The 25,852-nt window shown below is 37.4% G+C and overlaps 4 protein-coding genes across 5 annotated transcripts; 3 read left to right on the plus strand and 1 right to left on the minus strand.

Annotated features, from left to right (window-relative positions):
* Nucleotides 1–475: 475 nt before the first annotated feature.
* LOC149041478 (uncharacterized) lies at nt 476–2,508 on the plus strand. The gene is made up of 2 exons (XM_089214168.1): nt 476–845; nt 1,627–2,508. The coding sequence occupies exons 1-2, from the start codon at nt 551–553 to the stop codon at nt 1,668–1,670; spliced, it is 339 nt and encodes a 112-aa protein (XP_089070294.1). The 5' UTR covers nt 476–550; the 3' UTR covers nt 1,671–2,508.
* An 864-nt stretch (nt 2,509–3,372) lies between these two features.
* LOC149041479 (uncharacterized) lies at nt 3,373–9,730 on the plus strand. Its single transcript, XM_089214172.1, has 6 exons — nt 3,373–3,445; nt 5,039–5,133; nt 5,298–5,412; nt 5,910–6,023; nt 6,523–6,704; nt 7,661–9,730. The coding sequence occupies exons 1-6, from the start codon at nt 3,373–3,375 to the stop codon at nt 8,000–8,002; spliced, it is 921 nt and encodes a 306-aa protein (XP_089070298.1). The 3' UTR covers nt 8,003–9,730.
* Nucleotides 9,671–18,257, plus strand: LOC149041480 (uncharacterized). Its single transcript, XM_089214143.1, has 7 exons — nt 9,671–9,930; nt 13,076–13,353; nt 13,451–13,568; nt 13,832–13,954; nt 14,679–14,860; nt 16,649–16,982; nt 17,523–18,257. Exons 1-7 carry the CDS (start codon nt 9,858–9,860, stop codon nt 17,564–17,566), a joined length of 1,152 nt encoding a protein of 383 aa, XP_089070269.1. The 5' UTR covers nt 9,671–9,857; the 3' UTR covers nt 17,567–18,257.
* On the minus strand, nt 17,376–25,174 carry LOC113679951 (uncharacterized). 2 transcript variants are annotated; one of them, XM_089214131.1, is made up of 8 exons: nt 24,918–25,174; nt 24,662–24,818; nt 22,729–22,991; nt 21,576–21,705; nt 21,059–21,166; nt 20,448–20,626; nt 19,224–19,554; nt 17,376–18,610 (listed from the first exon to the last, which is right to left on the minus strand). In XM_089214131.1, exons 2-8 carry the CDS (start codon nt 24,726–24,728, stop codon nt 18,567–18,569), a joined length of 1,122 nt encoding a protein of 373 aa, XP_089070257.1. In that variant the 5' UTR covers nt 24,729–24,818; nt 24,918–25,174; the 3' UTR covers nt 17,376–18,566. The 2 variants fall into 2 exon arrangements, with proteins under 2 accessions (XP_089070257.1, XP_089070258.1); XM_089214132.1 differs by having other exon boundaries at nt 22,729–22,988; nt 25,070–25,172.
* Nucleotides 25,175–25,852: the final 678 nt, after the last annotated feature.

The raw sequence follows: 25,852 nt of genomic DNA on the forward strand, positions 1-25,852 counted from the left end.
TTGGGAATAGGTATAAGAAAAGTGTTTATGTTTTATCCTTGTAGGAGAATAGTTCTTAGAAAAGGAGTTATGTTTTAAAATTGTGAAATTCTCGCAAGAGAAACAACGACCGGTCGCAAGGTCAAACCACAACAAAATATGCAAACCACAATGATATAAAATATTCAAAGAAAATTCTGATCTGAAATAAAATTGCTCAATCCGAAATTACGTTTAAAAAGTACTCAGGGTGTGAGGGAGCTTTTAATGCTTCGAGGACGATTGAAAAACAAGGGTTGCAGTGCCAAAGACAAAGTGATACTAGAACCAAGCCGATACAATAACTTCGGGCTCAAAACTTTGCCTTCTCGAGTTTACATAGAGCCATGGCATGTGGTACTGAAAAGAAGTTTGTAAAAACACAATAAGAATTGATCAACAATTCTTTAAATTCCCCGATGTAACGATTCTTATCTTATCCCATGCTTATGTATTTGATATGTAAACAACAGATAATTTTCTTGTATGACTTTAGGTTCGTGTAGTGCTTTACACGAATGGGGCAGAAGTTATGTCTATGAAGTTCAATGCCAGAGGAACAACTAACGTGGACTGGTTTACACAAAATAATCTACTTCAATCACCATGGACAGATCTTAAGAATGCGACAACTTTAAAACCTTTTCGCATCAATGGCCATTCTGTTTCACGAAACTTTGAAATTACAGCTAAGTACGCAGGATGCTCTAATGATGTTGGGTGGTTTATAATCGGAGGATCTTACTGTGTCTGGGAGACATTTCACCCTGTGCCGGCAATTCTATACAGCAAGAAAACTCACAGAATCACATGGAATAATGTCCAAGGTAGAAATTAATATTAAAAATCTTGAAATATCTCTGTTATGGTAAAAATTGATGTGAGAAATCTTGGAATACCTCTGTTACTGTTTTTGTTTGTTTGTTTGTTTGTTTTTGTTATTAAATCAGGGAATAACAAGATATTTCCTAAACAGACCTCATGGAATGGTTTCGTTGCCATTCATTTGTTTTTTTTTTCATTAAAGCAGATGAAACGGTATGGAATAATAATTCTGTTTTCGTTTTGCTGAGATAATCATTGAACTGATCTAGTCGACAGCTTGGATAACTCGGCCATTTCGTTTTATTCTTCAAGGAGATGACCTGGATTTTTCAAAGGGAGGGGGGGGGGGGAGAAGAGGAAGGATGTCACACTGTGTCAAATAGAGAGTACTCGCCAGATTGCCATGTCGACCTTCCATGAATAGGTTATAGTGGCATTTTAAGACGCCCTGTCCCCCTGTCCCCTCTCTTTATTTCGTCTGTGTGTCAGAATTTAATTGCAAATGTTAATTACTGGGGCAAAATCTCGGTAGGAAATTAAGAGGAGAAGTGTAATAACAGCTCAAGGCATCTGAAATTTAACGTCTCCCATGATTACAAGACTGGTGCTCAAAAACCGGTTTCACTCAGGAAAGTTCACTTTTTCCAACTTTTCATTTCTTTTCTTCTTCTCCATCTTTCCCTAAATATGGATTATGATAATCGTTTATTTAATGAGATCTCAATAAATAGTTTACTTCGTATTATTTATCAGCTAATTTTTTTGTCTTATTCTTTTCTCAAGCCGACGTCGGAGGCTCTGAGGTTATGGTTGTGTATGTACGTTGAAGACCAAGGATGCCAAGCAATGTATGAAATGTTGAGAAATAAAAATTCTGCTTAACCGTTATACGCAAGATGACCGCAAGATCCTACAAATCATATCGAAGTGCTCGACTGTTGACCTCGATGGTTTCCGAAAAGAACTAGCTCGTTACTGCCAACGACGCTTATCCTTAACCGCTATCCTCCCTGTTTGAGACATTTTCTTTTCGTTATCAGAATTTGACGCGTGCTTGCCACATAGATATTTGTGACCGTAACTCGCCAACGAAACTCGCTCTTATTGGATAGCTTTATGGCCTTTATCCTTTTCGATACAAAAGCCGGCAGTACCTTCTCCTAAAGCGCGTTCCGCCCTCTATAAGGAACTATTTTCCAGAGCGTTCAAAGCGTCATGCATCTTATCGAGGACTTTAAACTAATGATCAAGTCATTGTTAGTTGCCCTTCCAGATGCAAGCATGGTTCTCACGACGAGCCTTTTTTACGGCTTGCTCAACTGCAACGCTGTTACTTTCAGAAAAACTTTGAGCAAATCTGGTTAGCTTAGATTCGACCACATTAAGTTTTCTGCTAAAGAACCGATCGACGTCGAAATAGCAGATGTGATTGCTTGAATAATGGATGGATCGCAATGGATCCAATATGGCTACACCATCTTCTGCTGTGTTCGTGAAGCGAGATGCTAAACGTTCGTCCGTCTTAACATTAACGCCTGTGCAGAGGTGTTCATAGACCCGACGGACGAACTCTCAATTTTTGTTACTCAACACTTGTAAACCGCTATTCAAATAACTTAACACATACCGAAACACTCACTAATAAACACACATTGCCATTCAAAACGTGCAGGAAAAAATATCTTCTCAGCTTCTTAACGCAGATATTTTAATATTCTTATCAATTTGTTCACTTACACAGTGTTATAGTTATTGTGTTATGTTTTTAAATAAGATGGGAATTTCATAAAACTTCAAATAAAAATTCCTTAAAAATAAATTTGAATTCCTCTATTGAGCAAAACTGGCCATGGAAACGGAGTTTAAACGCTTAAGTAATCTGTAAAAAAAATAAGTCGGCAAGAAAAATAACCTTAACAATTTACGGCATTTCATCCCTGTCGCCTCTATTGAGCAAAACTGGCCATGGAAACGGAGTTTAAACGCTTTGGTATTCCTCTTAAAAATATTTATTCTGTTTAATCTTTTACAGTTGGGTGATTGTATATTTTAACAAGTTTAGAGGAGTTGGGGGCCCTTAGTGTATAAACTCATTTGCTCATTAAAAAATCATGACAAACTTTTGTCTGCCGTTCACCCAGAATAATTTGACGAGGCGTACTACTAATTTCAAACAACTTTGTATAAGTTCGATGACGGTGGTGACGTGTGAAGTTCGCGGGAGAAATAACAATAACAATTGACGGCCTTTCATCCTTGCAGCCTCTATTAAGCAAAACTGGCCATGGAAACGGAGTTTAAACGCTTTGCTATTCTGTTAAAAATACATTTAAAATTTTCCTCATATTTAATTAATACCTTGCATAGACTTCTTGTGCAACGAAATTGTACCGTAAAAGGTAAATAGACAGAACTCTCGACAGCTATTGGTTGAAAAGTAAACAGGAAGTTAATTGACGCTAATCTCATGCGTTTTACAGCTGGGAAACATTCAGTTTGTACAACCCCACGTCTGTATGACTTTGTGCCATGTCTTTCACTTGGATCTGCTTTCTGTTACTGGAGCTGTGTTCAACGATACCCGAGATTGCTTGGTCACAAGGTTGGTTATTCAAGTATGTTCTTTGACGAAATGAAAACTGAGAAATCGATTCTTTCGAAAAAAAAAAAAGGCGCGATTGACAGAAAATAAACCAACGGTGTCATCGTTAATGTTTTTCCAATGTTTGCTGCAAGCTACAGATGGCGGCTTTTCAATTTCCTGATGGAAATAGCACCTTTTACAGTTGGAGGATGGTATATTTTAATAAGTTTAGAGAAGTTGTGGGTCCTTAGTGAACTAACTCATTTGCTCATTAAAAAAACATGACGGACTTTTCTCTGCCTTTCACCTCGAATAGTTTGAGGAGGCGTACTACAAACAAAATTTCGACTCTCACAAATAAAGGAATTTATCAAATTGGAAATTATTTCGCTTTTTGTGGAATTTAAAAGCCTTGAAAACAAATAAGATAAGCTTAAACGGACATGTTAACAATTTTCAATGCAAATTACCATTCAATTCCGCAGATGGATATCTCGTAGCCTAAAGTATTTATGAGTAAATGCAAGCAGTTCCTCTCCTGACATAAACATGTTATTTAACATCATCTTTCCGATAAAGGGTGAAAAGAAAAGCTTTTCAAGCCAATTATGGGTACAAGTTCAGGTAATTCCCGCCGGTGTGTAACATCTGTATATGCGTTTTCCAACTTCAAACAGAACCGTTAGTTACTTACGGCTATTACACATATACATATATATTTACGTTTTCCTGTTTTCATCTTCTAATGATATTTACCACCAATGAACAGAACATCTTTCTTATTGCAAGTTAAGCCTCCCCGATTTTTATCTTTTTGGATTAATCTCTTGCGGACTCTAATTTTTAGGGCATCATAAACTTTCATAAACTTTGACATATTTTTTTTTCACCACGAGAAAAAAAACGCGTTTTTTAACACAGCGTATGAGATGTTTAGTCAAAACGTGACATCTGCCTCAGCTGTAATCAGAAAGGAAAACATTTCGCAACATTTGGCCTTAATTCAATACCTAACCGCCATTCCAGCGAATTGATCGGTAGTTTATTCGCTGGAATGGCGCTCGGTGATTTTCCTGTTGACCGGCTTCATTTGCCTTCAAGGAGGCAAAGTCGAATAGCTAATAGTTTTATCGTGTTCTGCATTTAATAATCTATTTATTGTTATTTACTTTATTTTGGTTTCATGGGAAACATCGTGTAAATTTTTTTTTCTGAGGGCACTCGAGAAGTAACCTTTAAGGCAAAGACAGAAACTGGATCTCCCACAGTAACGTGAACGCGTAATATGAAAAGAAACAACAACACTAATTTCATCACTTCCTCGGGTAAAAGGAAAGAATCTATCCAAAAACGTCAGTTACTCCCATTCAAAGTCTCTAGTTTGCAAGAATCAGTACGTTTCTTATAATAATTGTCTTCAACCCACAGAAACTCATACTAATTTGGATTCCGAGTATGGACAGAATTCAAGACAGAATCTACTTTCAGTAGACAAGTTCCATTATCTAAATGTACCCCGAATTGACTTAATTACACCATATGACTACTTTAAATGTATCTTGAAATGTCTCGATCATCCTCTTTGCGTTTCTGTGAACTTTGCCGCCGAAGGAAAAAAGTGGTGTGCGTTACTGTCCTCCAACAAGTTTAACGACCCCGACAAACTCATAGAAAGCAAGAGTTCGCATCACTATTCGTCTTTTCAGGTAAGAATCTTTTTTTGTCATTAAAAAAAGCTTTTCAACCTAAATGACTTAAAAATAACTGCAGTAAGTGCAGTAATAATGATAGTAATCCCTCAAGAAGCACACGTGCTCTTAGCATATAACAAACGAAAGGCACTGTGTCCTTTCTATTTTTTTAATTGCAGAATCCTTGTGGAAGCAGCTCATGTCAGAAAAATTCTACTTGTCAAGCTGGGTTTACTTCAAAAGGATACCGTTGTGTCTGTACACAAGGACTCAGGGGAGAGAATTGTAACCAAGGTATTTTGTAGCTTTTTCATCAAGTAATGCACTTTTTCCTGCTTTTTTATGCTTGGTATTCTTGTTTTTCTGCCTAAATAAATTTCCGAAATTCTCCAAAGTCACTGACTTTATGTTTAAATATGTTAGTTGTGTATAACGAAAAACTTCCTTTTTACTTAGGTTTTCGATGGCCAATCCGGACACAATTTAGTATGTTTTTGGTTATCCCGAACCGACTCATTGCGATTTAGAGAACAAGAGTTATTATGATACGACTTGTAGTGAGGGAGTCACTCGTGCCAACGTATCGAAATCATATATAAAAGCTCTACACAAAAAGTATTTGAATTTGATGAAAATACACTTTCATCTAGACTGCCAAAAAAGCCACTCATTTCGTTTCCGACTTGTAAAATGAGAATGCCAGGACAGTCTAGTACAGCAGAGAGACCTATAGATCTCTGCATCGTGTGCAAGGACTCATATAGGAACCTTTTCTAATTTTATTTTTCCAGTCATTCTGCCTCAGAACTGTTCCCAAACCCCAAAGAAAACAGGAGTCTACGAAATTTCCAACCATGGATCAGACTCATTCCCAGTGTACTGCGACCAGACAAGTGATGGAGGTGGTACGTCAAACTAAAAAGCAGGATCTCGATGGGTTAACCGTTAGGAGTAAAACGGTCAAAAATTCAGCCGTTAGGCGTATAAAATTGGCAAATTTAAACCGTTAACCGTAAATAGGCCAAGGCTTAACCATTAGACGTAAAACCAATCAACACATTGAGACCCTCGAGTAAGGGTCATCAGTATCGCTCTGACTGAGGACTAACGCTCGAAACGTCAGCCTTTAAACTCTTTAAGTTGGCCAATTTACGTTTTCAACTAAGTTGACAACATTAGATTACCCTGTTATACTCTCCCACCGACGCAGCACCACAATTTCTCTCCAAACTAACCCCCTTTTTTCCCCAAAAAATATTTCATTTAGAAGTGGCTAACTCACTTGGCTTGGAAGGTCCGTGGACTTAGGTCATGTCCATTCAGTCAATTATAAAAACTATTTCTAGAGTTTTCCAAAGGAACAAGCAATTTTCACTAACCTGGACAATTTTTTTCTATTTTAAGGTTGGACGATGATATTCAAATACATTGGAGGAAATTCTTCCTCTCCGACTGCTGACACGTTATGGAGTTCATTCGACACATTATCAGAAAATGTTATCGCTGCCTTAGATACCACTTCAACCTACCAGGGAAACTACAAAAACCGTATCGTTCAAAGTTGGCAAATTTTTAGCCCTCAAGAGGTAAGTCCGGAATATATCTACACCACAGAGGGTTAGGCTAAGTGCACCTTATTTTACAAATTTCTTATGTAATGTCAATGTATTTCCTTAGAAATGGCCTGTAAAAATAAATCACTGGCAGTTAGATCACAACAATTTTTTTTCTCATTAACCTGAGGTTTCCACCTAATGGAAACTTGTCTTCAAATTTTTTGTTACGAAACACTTTTCCAAATGATGTTCATCATGTTCCTAAAGGCAAACCAAGCAGGTACTTTTCTAAACTGCTCTTGCCTCTTTTGAAAGGAATTAAGGAATAGAATAAAATAGAATATAAATGGTATAAAAGAATATAAACCAAAACAATTTGTTTCAGAGAGTAATATCACTGGCCATGCAATGAGATCCCTATTTGTTACGTTGTTTTGTTTACCTTACTTCCCCAACCTTAAGAGTGTATCGTCTTGGGAATAGGTATAAGGAAAGTGCTTATGGTTTATCCTTGTAGGAGAATAGTTCTTAGAAAAGGAGTTATGTTTTAAAATTGTGAAATTCTCGCAAGAGAAACAACGACCGGTCGCAAGGTCAAACCACAACAAAATATGCAAACCACAATGATATAAAATATTCAAAGAAAATTCTGATCTGAAATAAAATTGCTCAATCCGAAATTACGTTAAAAAGTACTCAGGGTGTGAGGGAGCTTTTAATGCTTCGAGGACGATTGAAAAGCAAGGGTTGCAGTGCCAAAGACAAAGTGATACTAGAACCAAGCCGATACAATAACTTCGGGCTCAAAACTTTGCCTTCTCGAGTTTACATAGAGCCATGGCATGTGGTACTGAAAAGAAGTTTGTAAAAACACAATAAGAATTGATCAACAATTCTTTAAATTCCCCGATGTAACGATTCTTATCTTATCCCATGCTTATATATTTGATATGTAAACAACAGATAATTTTCTTGTATGACTTTAGGTTCGTGTAGTGCTTTATACGAATGGGGCAGAAGTTATGTCTATGAAGTTCAATGCCAGAGGAACAACTAACGTGGACTGGTTTACACAAAATAATCTACTTCAATCACCATGGACAGATCTTAAGAGTGCGACAAACATATATCCCTTTAGAATCAATGGACATCACGGTGCACGAAACTTTGAAATTACAGCTAAGTACGTAGGATGCCCCAATGATGTTGGGTGGTTTATGATCGGGGGAGCTGTCTGTGCCTGGGAGAGATTTCACCCTGTTCCGGCAATTCTATACAGCAAGAAAACTCACAACATCACATGGAATAATGTCCAAGGTAGAAATTGAAATTAAAATTCTTGAAATACTTCTGCTATGGTGACAATTGATGTATGAAATCTTGGAACACCTTTATTACTGTTTTTGTTTGTTTGTTTGTATGTTTGTTTTTGTTATCAAATCAGGGAAATAACGAGATATTTCCTAAACAGACCTAATGGAATGGTTTCGTTGTCATTCATTTTTTATTTCTTTTTTTTTATTAAAGCAGATATAATGGTTTGCTGAGATAGTCGTAACTGTTCTAGTCGACTCCTCCTTGGATAACTCGGCAATCTCCTTTTCTTCTTCAAGGGCGTGTGACCAGGATTTTTGAAGCGGGATGGAGTGGGGGGAGGGGGGGGAGGGTCTCGCTGTGTCAAATGGAGAGTACTCGCCAGATTGCCATGTCGACCTTTCTTAAATATGGTGTAATAGTGATATTTTTAAGACGCTTCAGCGCTCCCATCTCCCCCTCTTTATTTAATCCGAGTGTCAGAATTTAATTGCAATTGTTAATTATTGGGAAAAATTCCGGTAGGAAATTGAGAGGAGAAGTGTAATAACTGTACGAGTCATCTGAAATTTAACCTCTCCGATGATTAAAAGGCCGGTGCTCTAAATCCGGTTTCACTCGGAAAAGGTCACTTTTGCTAACTTTTTATTTGTTTTCTTTTCTCCATCTATCTCTAATTATGGATTATGTATTATGTTAACAATATATTTAATGAGATCTCAATAAATAGTTTACTATGTATTATTTATCGCTAGTTTTTTTTGTTATATTCTTTTCTCAAGCCGACGTCGGGGGCGCTGAGGTCATGGTTGTGTATGTACGTTGAAGACCGAGGATGCCAGCCAATGAATAATCTGAATGAAATGTTGAGAAGTAAAACTTCTGCCTTAACGTTATACGCAAAATGACTGCAAAATCATACCAAGGTGCTTGACTGTAACTCGTTGGTTTTGAAGAAGAAGTGGCTTGTTACTGCCAACGACGCTTATCTTTATCCGCCGTATTCTCTCTGCTCGAGACATTTTCTTTTCGTCATCAGAATTTGACGCGAGCCTGTCAGAGAGATATTCGTTGACCGTAACTTGCCAACGAAACTCGCTTTTATTAAATAGCTTAATGGCTTTTATTCTTTTCGATACTAATGCAATACCGTCTTTTGACGCGCGTTTCGCTCTCTCTAAGGAACTACTTTTCATGGCGTTCGAGGTTTAATGCATCTTATCGAGAACTTGAAACTAATAATCAAGTTGCTGCTAGTTGCCCTTCCAGATGTGTTCACAGACCCGACGGACTAACTCTTAGTTCTTATTACTCAACACTTATATACCGTTATTGAAATTAGTTAACACATAACTTAAGACATATCGAAACACTCACTGATAAACACACATTGCCATTCAGAACGTGCAGGAATAAAATATCTGCTTAGCTTCGTAACGCAAATAATTAATATTCTTGTCAATTTGTTAATTAACACAGTGTTGTAGTTGTTGTGTTAGTTTTTAAATAAGATGGGAATTTCAAACAACTTTGTATAAGTTCGATAGCGGTGGATAGGTGTAAAGTTAGTAAGAGAAATAGCCTTGAAAATTAATGGCCTTTCATCCTTGCAGCCTTTATTTAGCGAAACTGGCCATGGAAACGGAGTTTACGCTTTGGCATTCTGTAAAATTAATATTTGAATTTTCCTCATATTTATTCCTTGCATAGACTTCTTGTTCAATAAAATTATACCATAAAAGGCACATATACAGAACTCTAGACAGCTATAGGTTGAAAAGTAAACAAGAAGTTAAATGAAGCTAATATCACGCTTAGTACAGGTGGGAAAAATTCAGTTTGTACTCCATGTCTGTATGACTTTGTGCCATGCCTTTCACTTGGATCTGTTTCCTGTTACTGGAGTTGTGTTCAATGATACCCAAGATTGCCTGGTCACAAGGTTGGTTATTCACGTATGTTCTTTGACAAATGAAAACTGAGAAATCGAATCTTTCACTACTACCGTAAAAAAAGAGGCACGATTGACAGAAAATAAAGCAACGGTTTCATTGTTATCGTGTTTTCAATATTTCCTGCAAGATACAGATGGCGGCTTTTCAATTTTCTGATGGAAATAGCACGTTAGCATTTACTGCTGTTTGTTCTTTGACATAATGGGCCGGTTATTTGCACGATGCCAAACTAACCGAAACCACGGTTTTACCTAATCATTGGATTTCGAGGATTCTCTATAGGGGGATTGATTTAATTGAATGAATGTCCTTCCACTATTCGCTTTCGGCCCTCTGACACTGTTCACAAAAATAAAAGTTCAGATGAAAGGTTCGGCCAAATAGAAGATGGCTTAGAACTCGCTTTTGTTAAACAAAGGATAAACTTTGTTTAAATAACCAGCTGTATGTGTTTCGTGAACTGTTGAAGATGGGAAAAATTAAAGTGCGATGCGATAAAATCGCACCGTAAGAAATCGCAACAAATTACCGAAGAGCACATCCAGACATTTCTGTTTTATCTTTTATAATTGGAGGATAGTATATTTTAATAATTTTAGAGAAGTTGGAGCCCAAGTGTGCTACCTCATTTGCTCATTAAAAAAACATGACGAACTGTTATCTGCCATATGCATTCACCCAGATTATTTTTATGAGGCGTACTTCAAGCAAAATTTCAACTCTTGCAAATGAAGGAATTTACCAAAGAGGCAATTATTCCGCTTTGCGGAACTTAAAAGCTAAGCACCGTAGGTAAGCCTTGTAAAAACAAATAAGATAAGCCTAAACGGACAAGTTGACAGCTTCCTAATTAACACTCAATTTCGTAGATGGATGTGCCGTAACCTAAGTAAAATATTTATGAGAAAATGCAAGCAGCTCCTCTCCTGACATAGACATGTTATTGAACATCATCATTCTGAAATAGGGTGAAAAGAAAAAAATTTCGAGCCAATTCAGTTTTGGGTACAAATTGAGATGATTGCCACCGGTGAGTAACATCTGGGAACGCTTTTTCCAGCCTCAAATAGAACCGTTAGTTGCCTGCGGCTATTAAAATAAAACGAGATAAAAATTCCCCCAAAAATTAATGTTTACATACACGAAAAAGCACTTAGGAAGCACTTAAAAAAAGAACATGATGAACTTTTATCTGCCATTCACCCAGAATAGTTTTACGAGGAGTACTACAAGCAAAATTTCAAATCTCACAAATGAAGGAATTTACCGAGGTGGCAATTATTCCACTTTGCAGTACTTGAAGGCTCAGCAACGTAGGAAAGCCTTGTAAAAACAATTAATATAGGCCTAAAAGGACAAGTTAACAGTTTCTTAATTAACATTCAATTTCGTTGGTGGATGTCTCCGTAACCTAAGTGAGGTATTTATGAGAAAATGCAAGTAGTTCCTCTCCTGACATGAACATGTTATTGAACATCATCATACTGAAATAGGGTGAAAAGGAAAACTTTACGAGCCGATTTTGGGTACAAATTCAGGTAATTCCCGCCAGTGAGTAACACCGGATACTTATTTTCCAACTTTAAACAGAACCGTTTGTTACCTGCGGCTATTTAAACTAAACCGAGTCAAAAATTCCCTTAGGAAATACTGTTTACGTAAACGAAAAAGCAATTACCGAGTCACCTGTTGCAAAAAAAACTTATCATTATCTTATTGTCATGTAATGTTATTTACCACCATCAAAACAGAACATCTTTATTATAGCAAGTGAAGCCTCTTCGTTTCTTACCTTTTTAGATTAATATCTAAGGGAATCTAATTTTTAGGGCGTCATAAACTTTTATTAACTTGGACATATTTTTTTTTTCACCACGTACTCTAAACATCACATCTGCCTCACTTAAGCCTAAAAGAACATGTTAACAATTTTATAATTAACGTTCAATTCTGTAGATGGATGTCTCGTAACTAAGTAATATTTTTAGGAGAAAATGCAAGCAGTTCCTCTCCTGACATAAACATGTTATTGAACATCATCATTCCGAAATAGGGTGAAAAGAAAAACTTTTCAAGCCAATTTTGGGTACAAATTCAGGTGATTCCCGCAGGTGTGTAACATCTGTATGCGCATTTTCCAACTTTAAACAAAACCGTTGGTTACCTGCAGCTATTTAGACTAAACCGAGTCAAACATTTCCTCAACAAATAATTCTTACATACGCGTAAAAGCACTCAGCAAGTCAACGGTTGCAAAAACAAAAAAAAAAACAAAAAAAAAGAATTTACATTATCCTGTTTTCATGTTATAGTGATACCATCAACGAAACAAAACATCTTTATTATAACAAGTTAAGCCTCCACGATATTTATATTTTTGGATTTAATCTCTGACGGAATCTAATTTTTTGACATATTTTTTTTCACCACGTAAATTCAGAAGCGGTTTTCAACACAACGTATGGCTTCTTTGGTCTAAACATCACATCTGCCTCGATTGCAATCAAGAGGCAATTTTCTAGCATCCTTAAAAGACTAAAGATGCCGTAAAGGAGTTCAAAGTATAAAGAAAAACTGATTTCCTTTAGAATAAACGAGAAATACTTCGCAAAATTTGGCCTCCAAATGTCTTAGTTTAATACCTGAGCACCATTCCACACAATTAATCTGTGATTAATCCGCTAGAATAGCTCTCGGTCATTTTTCTGTAAACCAGCTTCATTCGCCTTAAAGGATCAGAGGCAAAGTCGAATAGCCTACAATTTAATCGAATTCTGCATTGCATAACCTATTCATTGTTATTTAGTTTATTTTGGTTTCATGTAAAAATCGCGTGTAACTTGTTTTTCTCAAGGCACTCGTCAAAATGAGGGGTAACCTTTAAAGCAAAGAGAGAAACTGGATTTCCCACGGTAACGTGAACACGTAATATAATGGCAAACATGGTAAACTTTCGTTATTGATAGAAACAATACTAATTTCAGCAGTTTCTCGGGTAAAAGGAAAGAATCTATCCAAAAACGTCAGTTACTCCCATTCAAAGTTTCTAGTTTGCAGGAATCAGTACTCTTCTCCCCCAAATAATTACAGTTAAGAATATCCTAACTTTTAAGAATTATCTTCAACCGACAGATACTCGTACTAATTTCGATTCCGCGTATGGGCAGAATTCAAGACAGAATCTGCTTTCAGTGGACAAGTTCCATTATCTAAATGTACCCCGAATTGACATAATTACACGATATGACGACTTTGAATGCATCTTAAAATGTCTTGACCATCCGCTCTGCGTTTCTGTGAACGTTGCCGCCGAAGGAAAAAAGTGGTGTGAGTTACTGTCCACCAACAAGTTTAACGACCCCGAAAAACTCAAAGAAAGCAAGAGTTGGCATCACTATTCGTCTTTTAAGGTAAGGATCTTTCGCTATCATTAAACAGCATTTCAACATTAAACGACTTAAAAATAACTGCTGTAAGTGATGTTTCTTTTTCCTTTTTCCTTTAAAGTTTCCTTGTTCTTCCAATCCATGCCACAACGGAGGAGCTTGCGTTGTCGCCAAACACAAACTGGAGATGTTCGAGTGCATCTGTAAGAGCGGTTACTCTGGAGAATTTTGTGAAAAAAGTAAGTTTAAATTATTAAATTTGATGCAAGATTCGCCATTGCGCTGCATGTCTGTAAAGTATCTGCAGATTTTCCTTAAGTTTATTTTATGGTTAAAGCAGCCTTTACAGAATTGTATCCATATATTTTTCCCCACTCCTGGGCATAGTTCATCTGATGGTACAAAATAAAAAAACAAACAAACAAACAAACAAACAAAAAAACCGGTAACTTACCAAATATCCTATAGCAAGATTCATACCCCTCTTTTTTGTATTTTGTAGTATTTCCAGCCGTTCAGCTTCAGAACTGCTCTCAAGCTCCCAAGAAAACTGGGATTTACAACATTTTCAATCACGGATCAGGGCCTTTCCCTGTCTACTGCGACCAGACAACGGACGGTGGAGGTATGTGTCACACTGATCATGAATTAGATACTTCAGTGGTTTTTGTAGGAGTCGTTGTTTTGAGGTAGTGAGGCGACTTTGTCACGAAAACCTGCGGATTTAAGATATTGTAGTTCCTAGGTGGATGATTTTCCGTCCCTTTCCCACTGTCTCACTGATAGTCAATGTTGATACCTAAACAGTCATTACAAGATAAATCAGCGCATTGGAGACAGTCTCGCCACCAAAAATCTGAAGTTTACAGCAAGAAGGTTTTTAAGCACCAAATGGTTCAACTCAATAAATCGCTTTGTTTGCTGCGCGCCCGGTTTTTTCCTATTCCTATTCAAAATTGCCTGACATAGACTTCATCCTGTTCTTTCTGTCTTTTGCGTCACTTGGCAGCAAACTTTAGTGTCAAAAGAAAACATTCACAATGTAATATCCAGTTATTGAGGCGGAAAAAACAAGAGAAGGTTATGAAGTAGGCAGTTTTTAGTATTTAGGACTGTTTCAGTCTGAAACTGTTTCTAAAATGCAAAACTTTCATGTTTTTACTTTTACATAAATTTTAAGACCATTAAAGGGTAAGCTGGAACAAATTAACATGAGGCAAAAGCGGTTAGAAAATAAACTAAAAACGCGTTCAAATCGCGGTTTCATGGAGATAATTCAAAATTGGAAAATTTGGATTGCAAGAAGCTTAAAATTTCTAAAAACCACTTTTTTTGGTTCTTTAATCAAGGTTGGATGATGATATTCAAAGTTATTGGTGGAATAAATTCTTCATTTTCTGCTGGGGAGTTCTGGAATTCATCCGACACAATTTCAGAAAATGTTACCGCTGTCCTAGATACCACTTCATCCTACCGAGGAAACTACAAAAACCGTATAGTACAAAGTTGGCAAATGTTCAGTCCTAAAGAGGTAAATACCGCTTAACACGCTGTGCTGACCTAACGGGTTACATCTTCCTAGATAGGGTGTGAGATAATTATAGAAAACTCAACACAGCGGTTGGTCAAGTGTGAGGCATGCGCAGATAGATGATGTATGACCGGCCGTGCGCCAATTTCCCGCTCAACAGCAATCTGCAAAAGGAAATAAAGTAAAGAAAAGGAAACCTTAAGACTTTTTAAAACATAGGGGGATATTTGATTTCGAATATTCTGTTGATTTAGTTTTTTTTGGTGCTTTACCAAAGCTGTTGTACACCTTCACGGTTTCAACCCTTTAACCCCTGAGAGTGACTAGTATCTAATTTCTCCATAGAAAATCACTCCACAATGGCACATTAAGGTCATGAGAATAAAAGAAATGATCATCAACTAAAGAAGCTCTTGATTTTTAAACAAATTCTCCTTGTTAGCACCTTTGGAAATGTAGAGAGAACAGTGTGGAGAATATGCATACTGATGTTAGGGTGTAAAAGGGTTTAGTATCGTAGCCTAGAGGTTTTTGTGATTTTTTTAGCCTGAATTAACTACATCTGTGTTGGGCCGCCTCTTAAGACTCTTTTTAACATCGTCTCAATTCCTGCACACGTGGAAACATTTTATACTTGTGGTTAACTAAACCCAGAATTTCGTTTAGTGATCGTGACAGGCTTCTGCTACCCTGCGAGAGTTTAGTATCTTGTCGAGGAGCCCGGGGAAATGACTTAGGCTGAGGCTCGAACCCAAACTATAAGTCTCGCACGAAGAAAGTGTTTGTTTCCATCTAAAGTTGTTGCCCGGAAATTTTAAGTTTCTAAAATGGTTATAGATGTTACACTCAGCGTAATTACACGTTGCATTCTTGGCTAAAAGGTAACGTGTTTCTCGGTTTATAATGAGCATCGAAGTAATACAGGGTACTATTTGGCTACTTTTGCCTTGAGACCTGTGAAATGTGGGAATGGCTAGGCTAGGCTCCCTTAACCCTTGAAGTGATTAACATGAAACTTCTCCTCATAATATCCATACATTATCCAGCAAACTGGTAATGAGAATACTCAAATCTATCAGGTAGGAATTGTTATCTTATCTTAAATTCTCGTAATTAATTTACAAGGAAAGGCGAGGCAGCAAGAGGGGAGAATTAACAATTATGATCATATTTGTTGGGTGCAGATCCCAGATCTTGGCTGCTTGCGCGTATGTAGGGACAACAACAGACAAAAAAAGAAAAATTAAGGAATTAAAACATCAAAAGAAACACGAAGTAAAATCAATAAAAAGATCAGAAAAAATAAATTTCAATAATTACCGACCTTAATTGAAGTTATTTTTAAGAGTTGCAAAGCTGACGTCTCAAGCGTTACCCCTTCGTCAGGACGCTTTGACGAAGGGCTAACGCTCGAAACGTCAGCTTTGAAACTCTTAACGGTGGCCACTTTACATCATCAACTCGGTTGATAATACCAAATTACCTTGTTATACTCTCGCACCGACGCAGCACCACGGTTTGTATAGAAACTTTACCCCCTTTATTCATTTAACCCTTTCACTCCCACAAGTGGCCAAGACAGAATTTCTCCTTACAATATCAATACAATATCAAGCAGGTAGGTGATGAGAATAGAGAAGAATATCAATTATGGGATTATTAGTTGATTCAATACCAAATTCTCTGAACTAACATCATAAGAATTGTATGGCAGATAGTAAGGAGAATCACTAATAAGACCTTGGGAGTGAAAGGGTTAAAGATATATATTTTTTTATGTCACTGTAGGCTCGTGTAGCACTTTACACAAATGGAACTGAAGTCGTGTCTATCATATTCAATGCTAAAGGGACAACACACTTGGACTGGTTTTCACAAAAAAATCTTATTCAATCACCATGGACTGATCTTAGGAACGCAAAAAACATATTTCCCTTTCGCATCGATGGCCACCATGGGGTGCGCAGCTTTGAAATTACTGCCAGCTACGGGGGATGTGAGCTAGACTCTGGATGGCTTGTGATTACTGGACCTGACTGTGGCTGGGAAAGAAGACAAGGTGTTGTCCCAGGAATACTATACAGCAAGAAAACTCACAATATCACATGGAATGATAATCAAGGTAGAAATTGCCTCTGAAAATCTTGTAATACCCCTGTAACTGTTTGTTTGTTTGTTAGTGATGATTATGTGCCCTGAAAAACCCTGTCCAATGGTTTCGTAGATATTCTTTCAATTTTAAAATTAATGACCATGGAGATATAACAATACCTGATCCCCAGATATTATGATATATTTTTCGAATTATCCAATCGACATTTTCTTGGGATTATTCGACAAAATCCTCTTCTTCAACGTTTTTACACACTGTTATTCTGGGGTTAAGGAAATTAATCATAATTGTTAATTACAAGGACAAGATCCAAGTTTAAACTTAAGAGAAAGTTGTACAATGATGGAGGGAGTCAACTATAACAAAACTTCGCAAATGTTAACAAGGCTAGAGCAAACTAAATCTGATTTGTGATTTTTTAATGTTTTTGTACACTATTTATCTTTAAGAACGGATAGTTATTACGATGATGGTTTGTTTAGTGAGATCTAAACAAATAATTTACTACGTATTGCTTATCAATGTTTATTTTAACTTTTTTTTTTCAAGCTGATGTTGGAGTTGCTGAGGTGATGATTGCGTACATACGTTGAAGACCAGAGATGCCAGTCAAGTAATAAACAAAGCAAACAGACGTAATCTAATTAAATTAAGAAAAAACTTGACTAATTGATTGATTGATTTTTAGACCTCCAAACTGACTGACCGACCGACCTACCTTTCAACTTAAGCATCTAATTTCTCCTTAAAGTATCACTGCAGAATCAAACATTAATGTAATGAGAAAAAAAAAGGAAATCAATGCAATTAATAAAATCTCAATAAATTCTCATTTTAAGTATCATAGGAAATATTGTGAGCAGTATAGAGAATATACATATGCTGATAACGAGGTTTCACCCTTCCTCTTAATGTAACAGTTCGGTCAAAATTATAATATGAACTCCTTCTAAGTACATTTTTACTTCTGATTTCGTATGGACGTTTATCCGTTAGATTAAAAGAATCCTGAAATAATTATTAAGACTGTAAAGAAGCAACTCGGATTTGTATGAGTGGTTATTTGATATGTTATGTCACATTTAGAGAGCTCGTACCGAACAGAAATGTAAGTGGTGACAGATTAATGCTTTGAGTTGTAGACTTGATTAACAGCTGATTCGTTTTGAATTAAACCTGTTACAAGGGTTGTACTTCATTGCTTATAAATCCTCTTTACTGTTTAAAGGATACAGTGGATTTGCAAAGAATAAAAGTTCAATAAAATCGTATCTCAAGGAGTAAGCTTTCTTTGAGTTCAAAAGCGTTTTGCTCAAACTGCGACCTGTGATCTTATGTTGTGATCGTCCGGGTGAGAGTAGTCCTGAACAAAACTGTTGTGGGCAGTAATGACTGACATTTCGACAACTTCAACTGTAACATTTGGGTTTAAACTATTTACTGTACAAACTGTAACCTAAATTTTTCAACTATAGATATAATCAAGAGATCACGATCCCCAAAGACAAAGTTAATGCCAACACAGGAATATTTTCTACAACGGTAAAGACGTTATTAGAAAAGGTTTCGCTAAGCCTTTTAAATGATTTGTTGTTAGCGAACAAACACGGCGAGGACGTCTGCAATCCCAACATTTCCTGTGAGATGGAATCATAACAGAGGCTTTTTTTTCAAAGGCTGAATGATTCTTTAATTAAATTGATATTCATTCAGAAGTGAGAATTTCGCATGTGAAAAGTCAATGGTGCGGATGTACGTCTGTACGTTGGTGAATACTAAGAAACAAACAAAACAAGCAGAAACAAACAGGTACAGTAACAACGTACCAGGTAGTAAATGTGGATTGTTCATACAAGACCTTTCCATAAGTAAAGACTAATTTTCGGGAAATGGGAAGAAAATGCGAACTAGTAGAAGACATGATCATGAATTTCGTGTTTTGCTTGACCGTTTTTCCGTGGCCCTTTGATGATTAAAGAGAATAGTGTGGGGGGGAGGGGAGGGAAGGGAAAGGGTCAAGCCCCATTTAAGATATTTTGAAACGATCACCACTTTTGTTTTTTTGAAGATATTCGTTCATCTTTTTGACTTCTTTGACTACGTCAGGAAGAAAAAAGCTGCTGAGGCGATAAAATCTGGTGTCTCGAATAGCATGAGATGAAGTAATACCTGAACCACAGAATTTTTTGTTAGTTATTGGTACCCTATCAACAGAATACAATGCCGAAAATATTTCAATATCAAAATTACCGTAATTTTCCATACGCGACGCCATGCGCTGCTTGCTGTATTGGATACTAGGCTGAGGTGATCGTCTGTCCCAAGGACATACTGGGTGACTAGTAACTACCAACCAACCGATATCAGTTTCACAACCAGTGTAAGGGCCAGTTATCTCAAAGAAGCGATCGGAAACTATGGGACCCAGAAGGCCAAAATTTACGGATGGGAACATCTTGAGATCACTCCATGGTGAGTAAATTAGGTTTTCATGTGAAAACCAATTCAAGTTGTCGGTACCAGTGGCATTGAACTTGAGGGAGATGACTTGTTGACTCTCCTTGTATATAACGACGCGAACCTGAGGTTCATTGAAGTTAAAATCGACTGAAATTAACCCTTTGTAAAGAGACAATTTTTGTTAACTTTAACATTACGATATCACAAAACATGAGTAGATTTTCCAGGTTATAGGATCTTCATACTGTATCCTTAGTAACAGTTCGCATCATTGTCAACATACTAATCACTCAAGTAATTACTCGTTTCTAATCCATTTGCTACTTTCAAATTCTGAGAAAGTTCACAAGTCCACAATTTTCATTAGTTCCCTGACTGCTGAACGATCTCCTGGTGGCTTGAGTTCCTGCATGCCTTTGACTACTCCATTAGCTACTGCGCTCAACAGTATTCTTACCCAGATGTAATAAACTATAACCAAGTGTATTAAATTTGCCCTTATTGTCAAGGAATGATACCAGGTGACAGCCCCTCTCATGTCGCCCTTTCGTAGCAAGATTGTATCCTTTTAGTAGACTAAAAGATTACACGAAGAAGTTACAAAAAGTAAAGGAAGTATTAAGCAGTATACACTGGGGTTAAGTACACGAGAAATGTTTACAGTGTATTTTAGTAATCCGAAAAGCTCACCCTTGATGCCTTGCTTGACTATATGGTAGATCTAAGCGTTTCTCAAACTGCCCCCGGCACAAGTTCCGTATTCAGTAACATGAACATTTGAGAAGGTGAACTACTTTTCAACGGGGTAAAATATTAATTTGTGGCATCTTCGACATAAATCAAATATTTTTCAAGGATTTCAATTGGCATTGTCTTTCATGCGCCTTTAATCCCAAATGATTGCAGAGGCTCTTTCAGTACCAAGCGTCATTTGCAGGTAATGAAGCTTATGCTTTTACTTGGGCATGTGTACTACTGAATGTTTGGGGTAATTCATTCATTAACCTTCCTCACCTCTTTAGGGTTAAAATTCTTCCAGTTCAGTACAATACGATTCTTGTAATGAGTTGGATAAGCTGACGTTAGGTCGAAGGTTTCGTTGAGATTTTCATGATATAGGGAGGGTGACGACCAAATTCCACCGACGTCCAATGGAGAGAGGCCACTAACAACTTTTAATACCATCGTCCAGCCTGTGAGGTGAGAATTTTATTAGACAAAGATTTTAAGAATTAAGTCATCTCGAAAAATCTCCCATCATCTAACGCTTACGGAACAAAATAAAAAAAAAATCACTGATCTGATCCAACAGCAGTGTTGGACAGCTTAGAATGCGAATGGAAATAACAGGTGATGGAAAAAGAGGAAAAGGGAGTCACGTACACCAGTGGAAAAAATGCAATCGTCCATGTGAAACGAATGGATGATCTAGCAATTCCATGAATACGCTCGAGCGAAAAGCTACTGACGGAGTCTCCACAAGGCACTGACTACGCTCTCCAGTTATATTTGCACTGATCAAGTGAAAAGTTAGTACTGAACGAAGACTGGGAACAGATTGAGACCAATTTTTCTTTTAACGTTTCATTATGTAACTTGTACCGATCATACAGAATATGAGATACCTCCTCCATCATATGTCTGATCACAGTACACAGGAAAAAGGCCCCATTCATGGTGAGATGTATTGTAAACTCCCGTTATGTTGGGTGCATCAGAACAATTATGAAAGTCTGAGGAAAAACAATTTATATCGAATAAGTACAGTAGAGAAAAAACCACAGAGGCTGCGTCCCGTATAATTTAACCTCGTCATGATGAGCAGAAAGAAACGGAATATATAACTTTTAGATATAACATGATAAGATGATGAAGCCAAGTTAGTGAATAATGAAGATTTATGCTTTTTCCAAATCAAATTTATTTGGTCGCTATTAACAGTCAAGCAATTTAAAGCATCTCGCGACATAATTATGCGCTCATGGAATAAAACTTAGACGCTTTGGATTTGGAAGAAACGAACAATCGCGATGAGAGTTTCCATCCGTCTCGATTAGCAAATATTGTGTTTTTATTGAAAGTGTTGTCGTTGTCGTCGTGTTTTATCATAAGAGAAATAACCTAAGGAGAGAAGATACGTACGTTCTTTGGCAACTAGGTTGCTGAAGTTTAATGGCGTCGACGTGATGTTTTTCATACAACGGTATCCTTTGCTGGTGTAACCCGTTTGACAAGTCATATTCTTCCCGCAAACATCAGTGTTACATGGACTCTGATGATACAAGAACAATAATTTTCTCAGAAAACCCTTCGGAACACTCTTTTTTAACGGACCTGTCATTATCTATTACCTGGGGTAAGGAGGGGGGGGGGGGGGGAGTAGTTGTCGTGTTGTCACCAGCAGAGTCTTATAGGTGGTCTACAGCAAATTGACTGAACATGAGGGGGGGAGGGAGGATCATAAGAATCTTACAGAGCCTCGTGGGGGAGACAAGATATATTTTAATGTAACACAACCCAAATCCTCTAAGGATCATCGTCTTTTTGGTCAAAGATACCATAGACTTAGGTCCAACGCAAAATCTTAAGCAGTCAGGACGGCAACGCCACGGAAGACTTCGATTAAAAGTTGAATCTCTGCCTTTAATTAGAATTTCAAAAATAGCTGCATACTGTGCCACACCTCAACTTCAGCATAACGTATAAAAGAAGCGGTGAGTTCCAAATGGAAATTAAAATAATTTGCCGACGCGGTTTCGGTTCGCAGACTTCGCAAATTGAGGTGATTTCACGTTGTTGTTTTGCATAGGACGGCTAAGAAATGTACAAAGTTTTAAAACGCACGTGCCGAGCTATTGTTCTGCCAATAAGATCTTTTGTTTTCCATGTCCTTGCTGCCGCCGCCGTCGTGGTTTGCTTAAGTTCCCTATTAACGAAACTGGTTCTACGTAGAATGAACGAGTGGTAGTCCATTGATTCCAGATTTATACATCATTTTTGGTGGGGTTTGTCGTAAAATGATAAATCTCTTGGTAATGATTTGACAATGAGTCTCTTCAAGTGGCACATTTTAGTTTTGAGTAAAGGTAATACACCTAAAGTTACATTTAAAAACACTGCTCAGGTGGACGAGCTCACCTAATTGGCCTCCTCGTGCTTACACCTCTAGTGGCGGCTAGCTACATTAAGACACCTACTTTGTATTTCTCTTCCCAGTAAAAAGCACAAAAAAGAGATTTGAACGTAAGACACATTTCAGTCGACTCCCTAGGGAGTGGATCACGGAAGAACAGACCTTCATTCCCTGGTAGGTAAATCCTAACTGCTGAACCAAGTCTCCCGGATGTCGTACGTCAGTGGAGTCGCTGATCTCACACAAGTATCGGTTGCTATGTTCCAGCGGTCCAACATTATAAGACAAGCAATTGGGTTCAAGGAAACATCGGATGCTGCAGACATCTTCTCTTGGTATATCTATTCTTATCATAACATGATTGAGGAGAGTTCTGTCTTTCATTGGTTTAAAATAAAGCAGTACTCGGCATTCTTCTTCAGCTGCTAAAAAAATGAAATGAGTTCGATGAATAAGGCATATCTTACATTACATTACAACAAGTTCTCAGACCTTGTCATCAGGTTACCGGTTCCCTTTTTTTTTCAATTGTTCGACAGAGAACGTCGTAGAGAATATAAACATCCAATTGTAGGGTAGAAAGTACTTTTCTTAGATTTACTTTCGTTTGTTTCGTATGTTTGTTTTTAACTTACAAGCTGAAAGAACTAACAAGTCGTCAGTGTACGTTTTCAGCGCCCATACTTTTTTGGGGGGAGTAGGATGACAATGCAAAAAATACGAGAAAAAGCTGCATTATTATGTTACAAGATAATCTGGTTTTATTGATTGAGTTGAATATGTAAATTTGCCACCCTAAAGGATTTCAGAGCTGATTTTTTCAAGCGTTTGCTTTACGTCGGAGCAGATAGACGGGTTCATGAGAGCAAATGTCGATCTACACGAGCGTTTTAAAGTTATGTATTTCTCTCATGCCCTTTGCAAAAACAAAATACACTTTCAAATTGCAAATGTTTTCCTAAATTTAGAAGTTTCGCAATTTACCAAGATCCGTTGTTTATTTTGCATTCATTTGCGCCTTCCGGCAGGGGTCTCACCAGGATGCTTGCCTGAAGGAGAAAGTCTGGCGCCGTCAGAAAATGAAGCACTTTCAATGCCATAAGATGAAAATGTTCTTTGCTATGGAAGTTCCATTTGTACGACTTTTTGATTATAATGGTGATAGGAACGAGTAGTCAGACGAGTGATTAACAAAATCGATTTGTCAATCACGAGTATGATTACAGATAGAGTTGGACGTCACGGAGTCTTGTTACCAATTAATCATAACCGTTTCAATTTCCGAGAAAAAATACACCTAGGACAAACATCTCCGGCAGGGACAATGTCTAAAATAACATTCCTCTATTTTAGAAAAAACACAGTTTTTCAGAATAAGTGGTTGTTGCTATGGTTATTTTGATTAATTCTGTGATTGGTGGATCGAGTCGAGTGGACTTAGTATAATTGTATGCTTCAACTCTCCCATTACAGGTGTCCGATAACGGCCACCTGTCTGTTCATAACTGTACATGATAAGTGAAAAATAGATCAGCTAAAGCACCAGTCACATTTGAGGAAATTGTAATGGTTATGATTAACTCCGTAGTGACATAAAGGCGGCTCTGAGGAGGGCTCGCCGTAATCAACTCCTTCAAATAAACGGAGATTTTCATTTTTATGAATAAAAATGTGAATGCAAAAACTGACTACTCAACTTTCATTAGAGCTGAATTAGGAGGACCAAGTCAATTAAAACCATGCAGCGAGGGAAATTCGTGTTTCATTCTAATATCAATTACTTCGGGCCCTTGTTTCGTTTCCTACTTTCCTTCGGTTGTATTCTCCCTCTACTTCATGGCTAAGGTTCTATCAACTGTAGCCCTTTTTAAGTTACGCTATTTCCATGTTATGCATTTGTAAACGACAGCGGTGAAAGACATGCAATTCTGCATGGATTCTGTTTGGATTCCATTACCTTAATGTCGACTCCAGCAAAAATTGCGATCTGTCACTTTTTGCCTTATATAGACTATGCAGTACTGAAAACCATTGCCCCATTAAAATGTATCCCCTATACAAGCAGTTGATTTTGACATAAACCATTTATCAATACCTGCACTGATTGTAGTGTAAAAGTGATACAGAGCCAGCCATATAAGCCTTACACTCATTGTCATCATCGTTGTTTTGGAGGAGTCATTCCGATGATCGCATCAAACGGTCTCAGCGTCTGCCGTAAGCGTAACAGCCTAACTCGACGGAGACATCGCCTGCAAAAGGGAGATTAAAAGCCTAAGTCAACGGGCACAGCGTCTGAAGGGGGATTAAGAGCCTAAGTCGACGGAACCGGCGTCTGACGGAAGATTTACCTTGCAGTTCAACGAGAATATTTGGATTCCTTTGATGTGTGTGATTTGAGTTATTTCCTCCCTTTTTCCTGTCTTCCTTTTTTGTTGTTGTTTAGAATGGTGATTATGTCTGAAAATGAATTTGAAGCAAGGGAAATGAACTTCCCTATTACCTTAAATACTTCGAAGAGTAAGAATTCACTCTGCCTTCCGTAAATAGTCAGAGATATTGAGAATGAAGTTAATTCAGCTGCTTGTTTTATTTCGACTATCTAAACACTGGTTTGTTAAGATGACAAAAAAGAAAATATCGAGCCTGCTGGAAACCAGTGAATGACATCACGCAGTGAAGAAGATAACCAAGTTCACACAGAGGGGTTCCTGCCTTAATAGGATATTACAGAAATAAAATTCTTTGTATCCCCTCAGAATTTTGTGTAGAAACGCGAGTTTATGCATTTTGCCTCGTAATTCATGGGCGGGAACACGGGCTGTCAATCTAAGCACTTTGACAACCCAGGCCCCACAACCAACTAATCAGTATGTTCAACGGATATAGTCATTATATTATCATTCGAGGATTCAACCAGTTATACTCACATTCTTTGCCTTTCAGTTTTTATTTCCTCGTCAAGAAGAAACGTGGGCATAGAATAAATCAATCACAAAACTAAGTATCAAAACACGAAGAACAAAAATCCTAATTCATGAATTCTAGGTTTAGGTCAGTGACTCTGTATCAATGCCCATATACGTTAAGATTTAGAAGTTAAAGCTTAGTGCGTTATACGCAAAGGCCACTAAAATGGAGCTACATACAAATATACATAAATAAGACGTACTATGATGCGTCTTGGGTGCGTACTACGGTCGCTACGATAATCAAATCGATGCTTGTTAAAATCTTGCTCTTCTCTTCGCTCGAAAAAAGTTTCTCAGCGGTTGTGACAGCTGGC

This window comes from Pocillopora damicornis, chromosome 8 (genome assembly GCF_964200805.1).
Source record: "Pocillopora damicornis chromosome 8, jaPocDami1.2, whole genome shotgun sequence".
NCBI lineage: Eukaryota > Metazoa > Cnidaria > Anthozoa > Scleractinia > Pocilloporidae > Pocillopora > Pocillopora damicornis.

Bases quoted from the DNA above. Each gene is read 5' to 3' on its own strand.
- LOC149041479 (XM_089214172.1), top strand. From the start codon at position 3,373: ATGTCTTTCACTTGGATCTGCTTTCTGTTACTGGAGCTGTGTTCAACG. The intron at 3,446-5,038 runs GTTGGTTATTCA...TTGCCGCCGAAG, and splicing joins CGAGATTGCTTGGTCACAAG to GAAAAAAGTGGTGTGCGTTA. The intron at 6,705-7,660 runs GTAAGTCCGGAA...GTATGACTTTAG, and splicing joins AAATTTTTAGCCCTCAAGAG to GTTCGTGTAGTGCTTTATAC.
- LOC149041478 (XM_089214168.1), top strand. From the start codon at position 551: ATGTCTATGAAGTTCAATGCCAGAGGAACAACTAACGTGGACTGGTTT. The intron at 846-1,626 runs GTAGAAATTAAT...TCTTTTCTCAAG, and splicing joins CACATGGAATAATGTCCAAG to CCGACGTCGGAGGCTCTGAG.
- LOC149041480 (XM_089214143.1), top strand. From the start codon at position 9,858: ATGCCTTTCACTTGGATCTGTTTCCTGTTACTGGAGTTGTGTTCAATG. The intron at 13,955-14,678 runs GTATGTGTCACA...TCTTTAATCAAG, and splicing joins CCAGACAACGGACGGTGGAG to GTTGGATGATGATATTCAAA. The intron at 14,861-16,648 runs GTAAATACCGCT...ATGTCACTGTAG, and splicing joins AAATGTTCAGTCCTAAAGAG to GCTCGTGTAGCACTTTACAC.
- LOC113679951 (XM_089214131.1), bottom strand. From the start codon at position 24,728: ATGATGACAATGAGTGTAAGGCTTATATGGCTGGCTCTGTATCACTTT. The intron at 21,167-21,575 runs GTACGTATCTTC...GTTTTTCCTCAG, and splicing joins CAACCTAGTTGCCAAAGAAC to ACTTTCATAATTGTTCTGAT. The intron at 19,555-20,447 runs GTGAGGAAGGTT...AATGAACCTCAG, and splicing joins AGAATTTTAACCCTAAAGAG to GTTCGCGTCGTTATATACAA.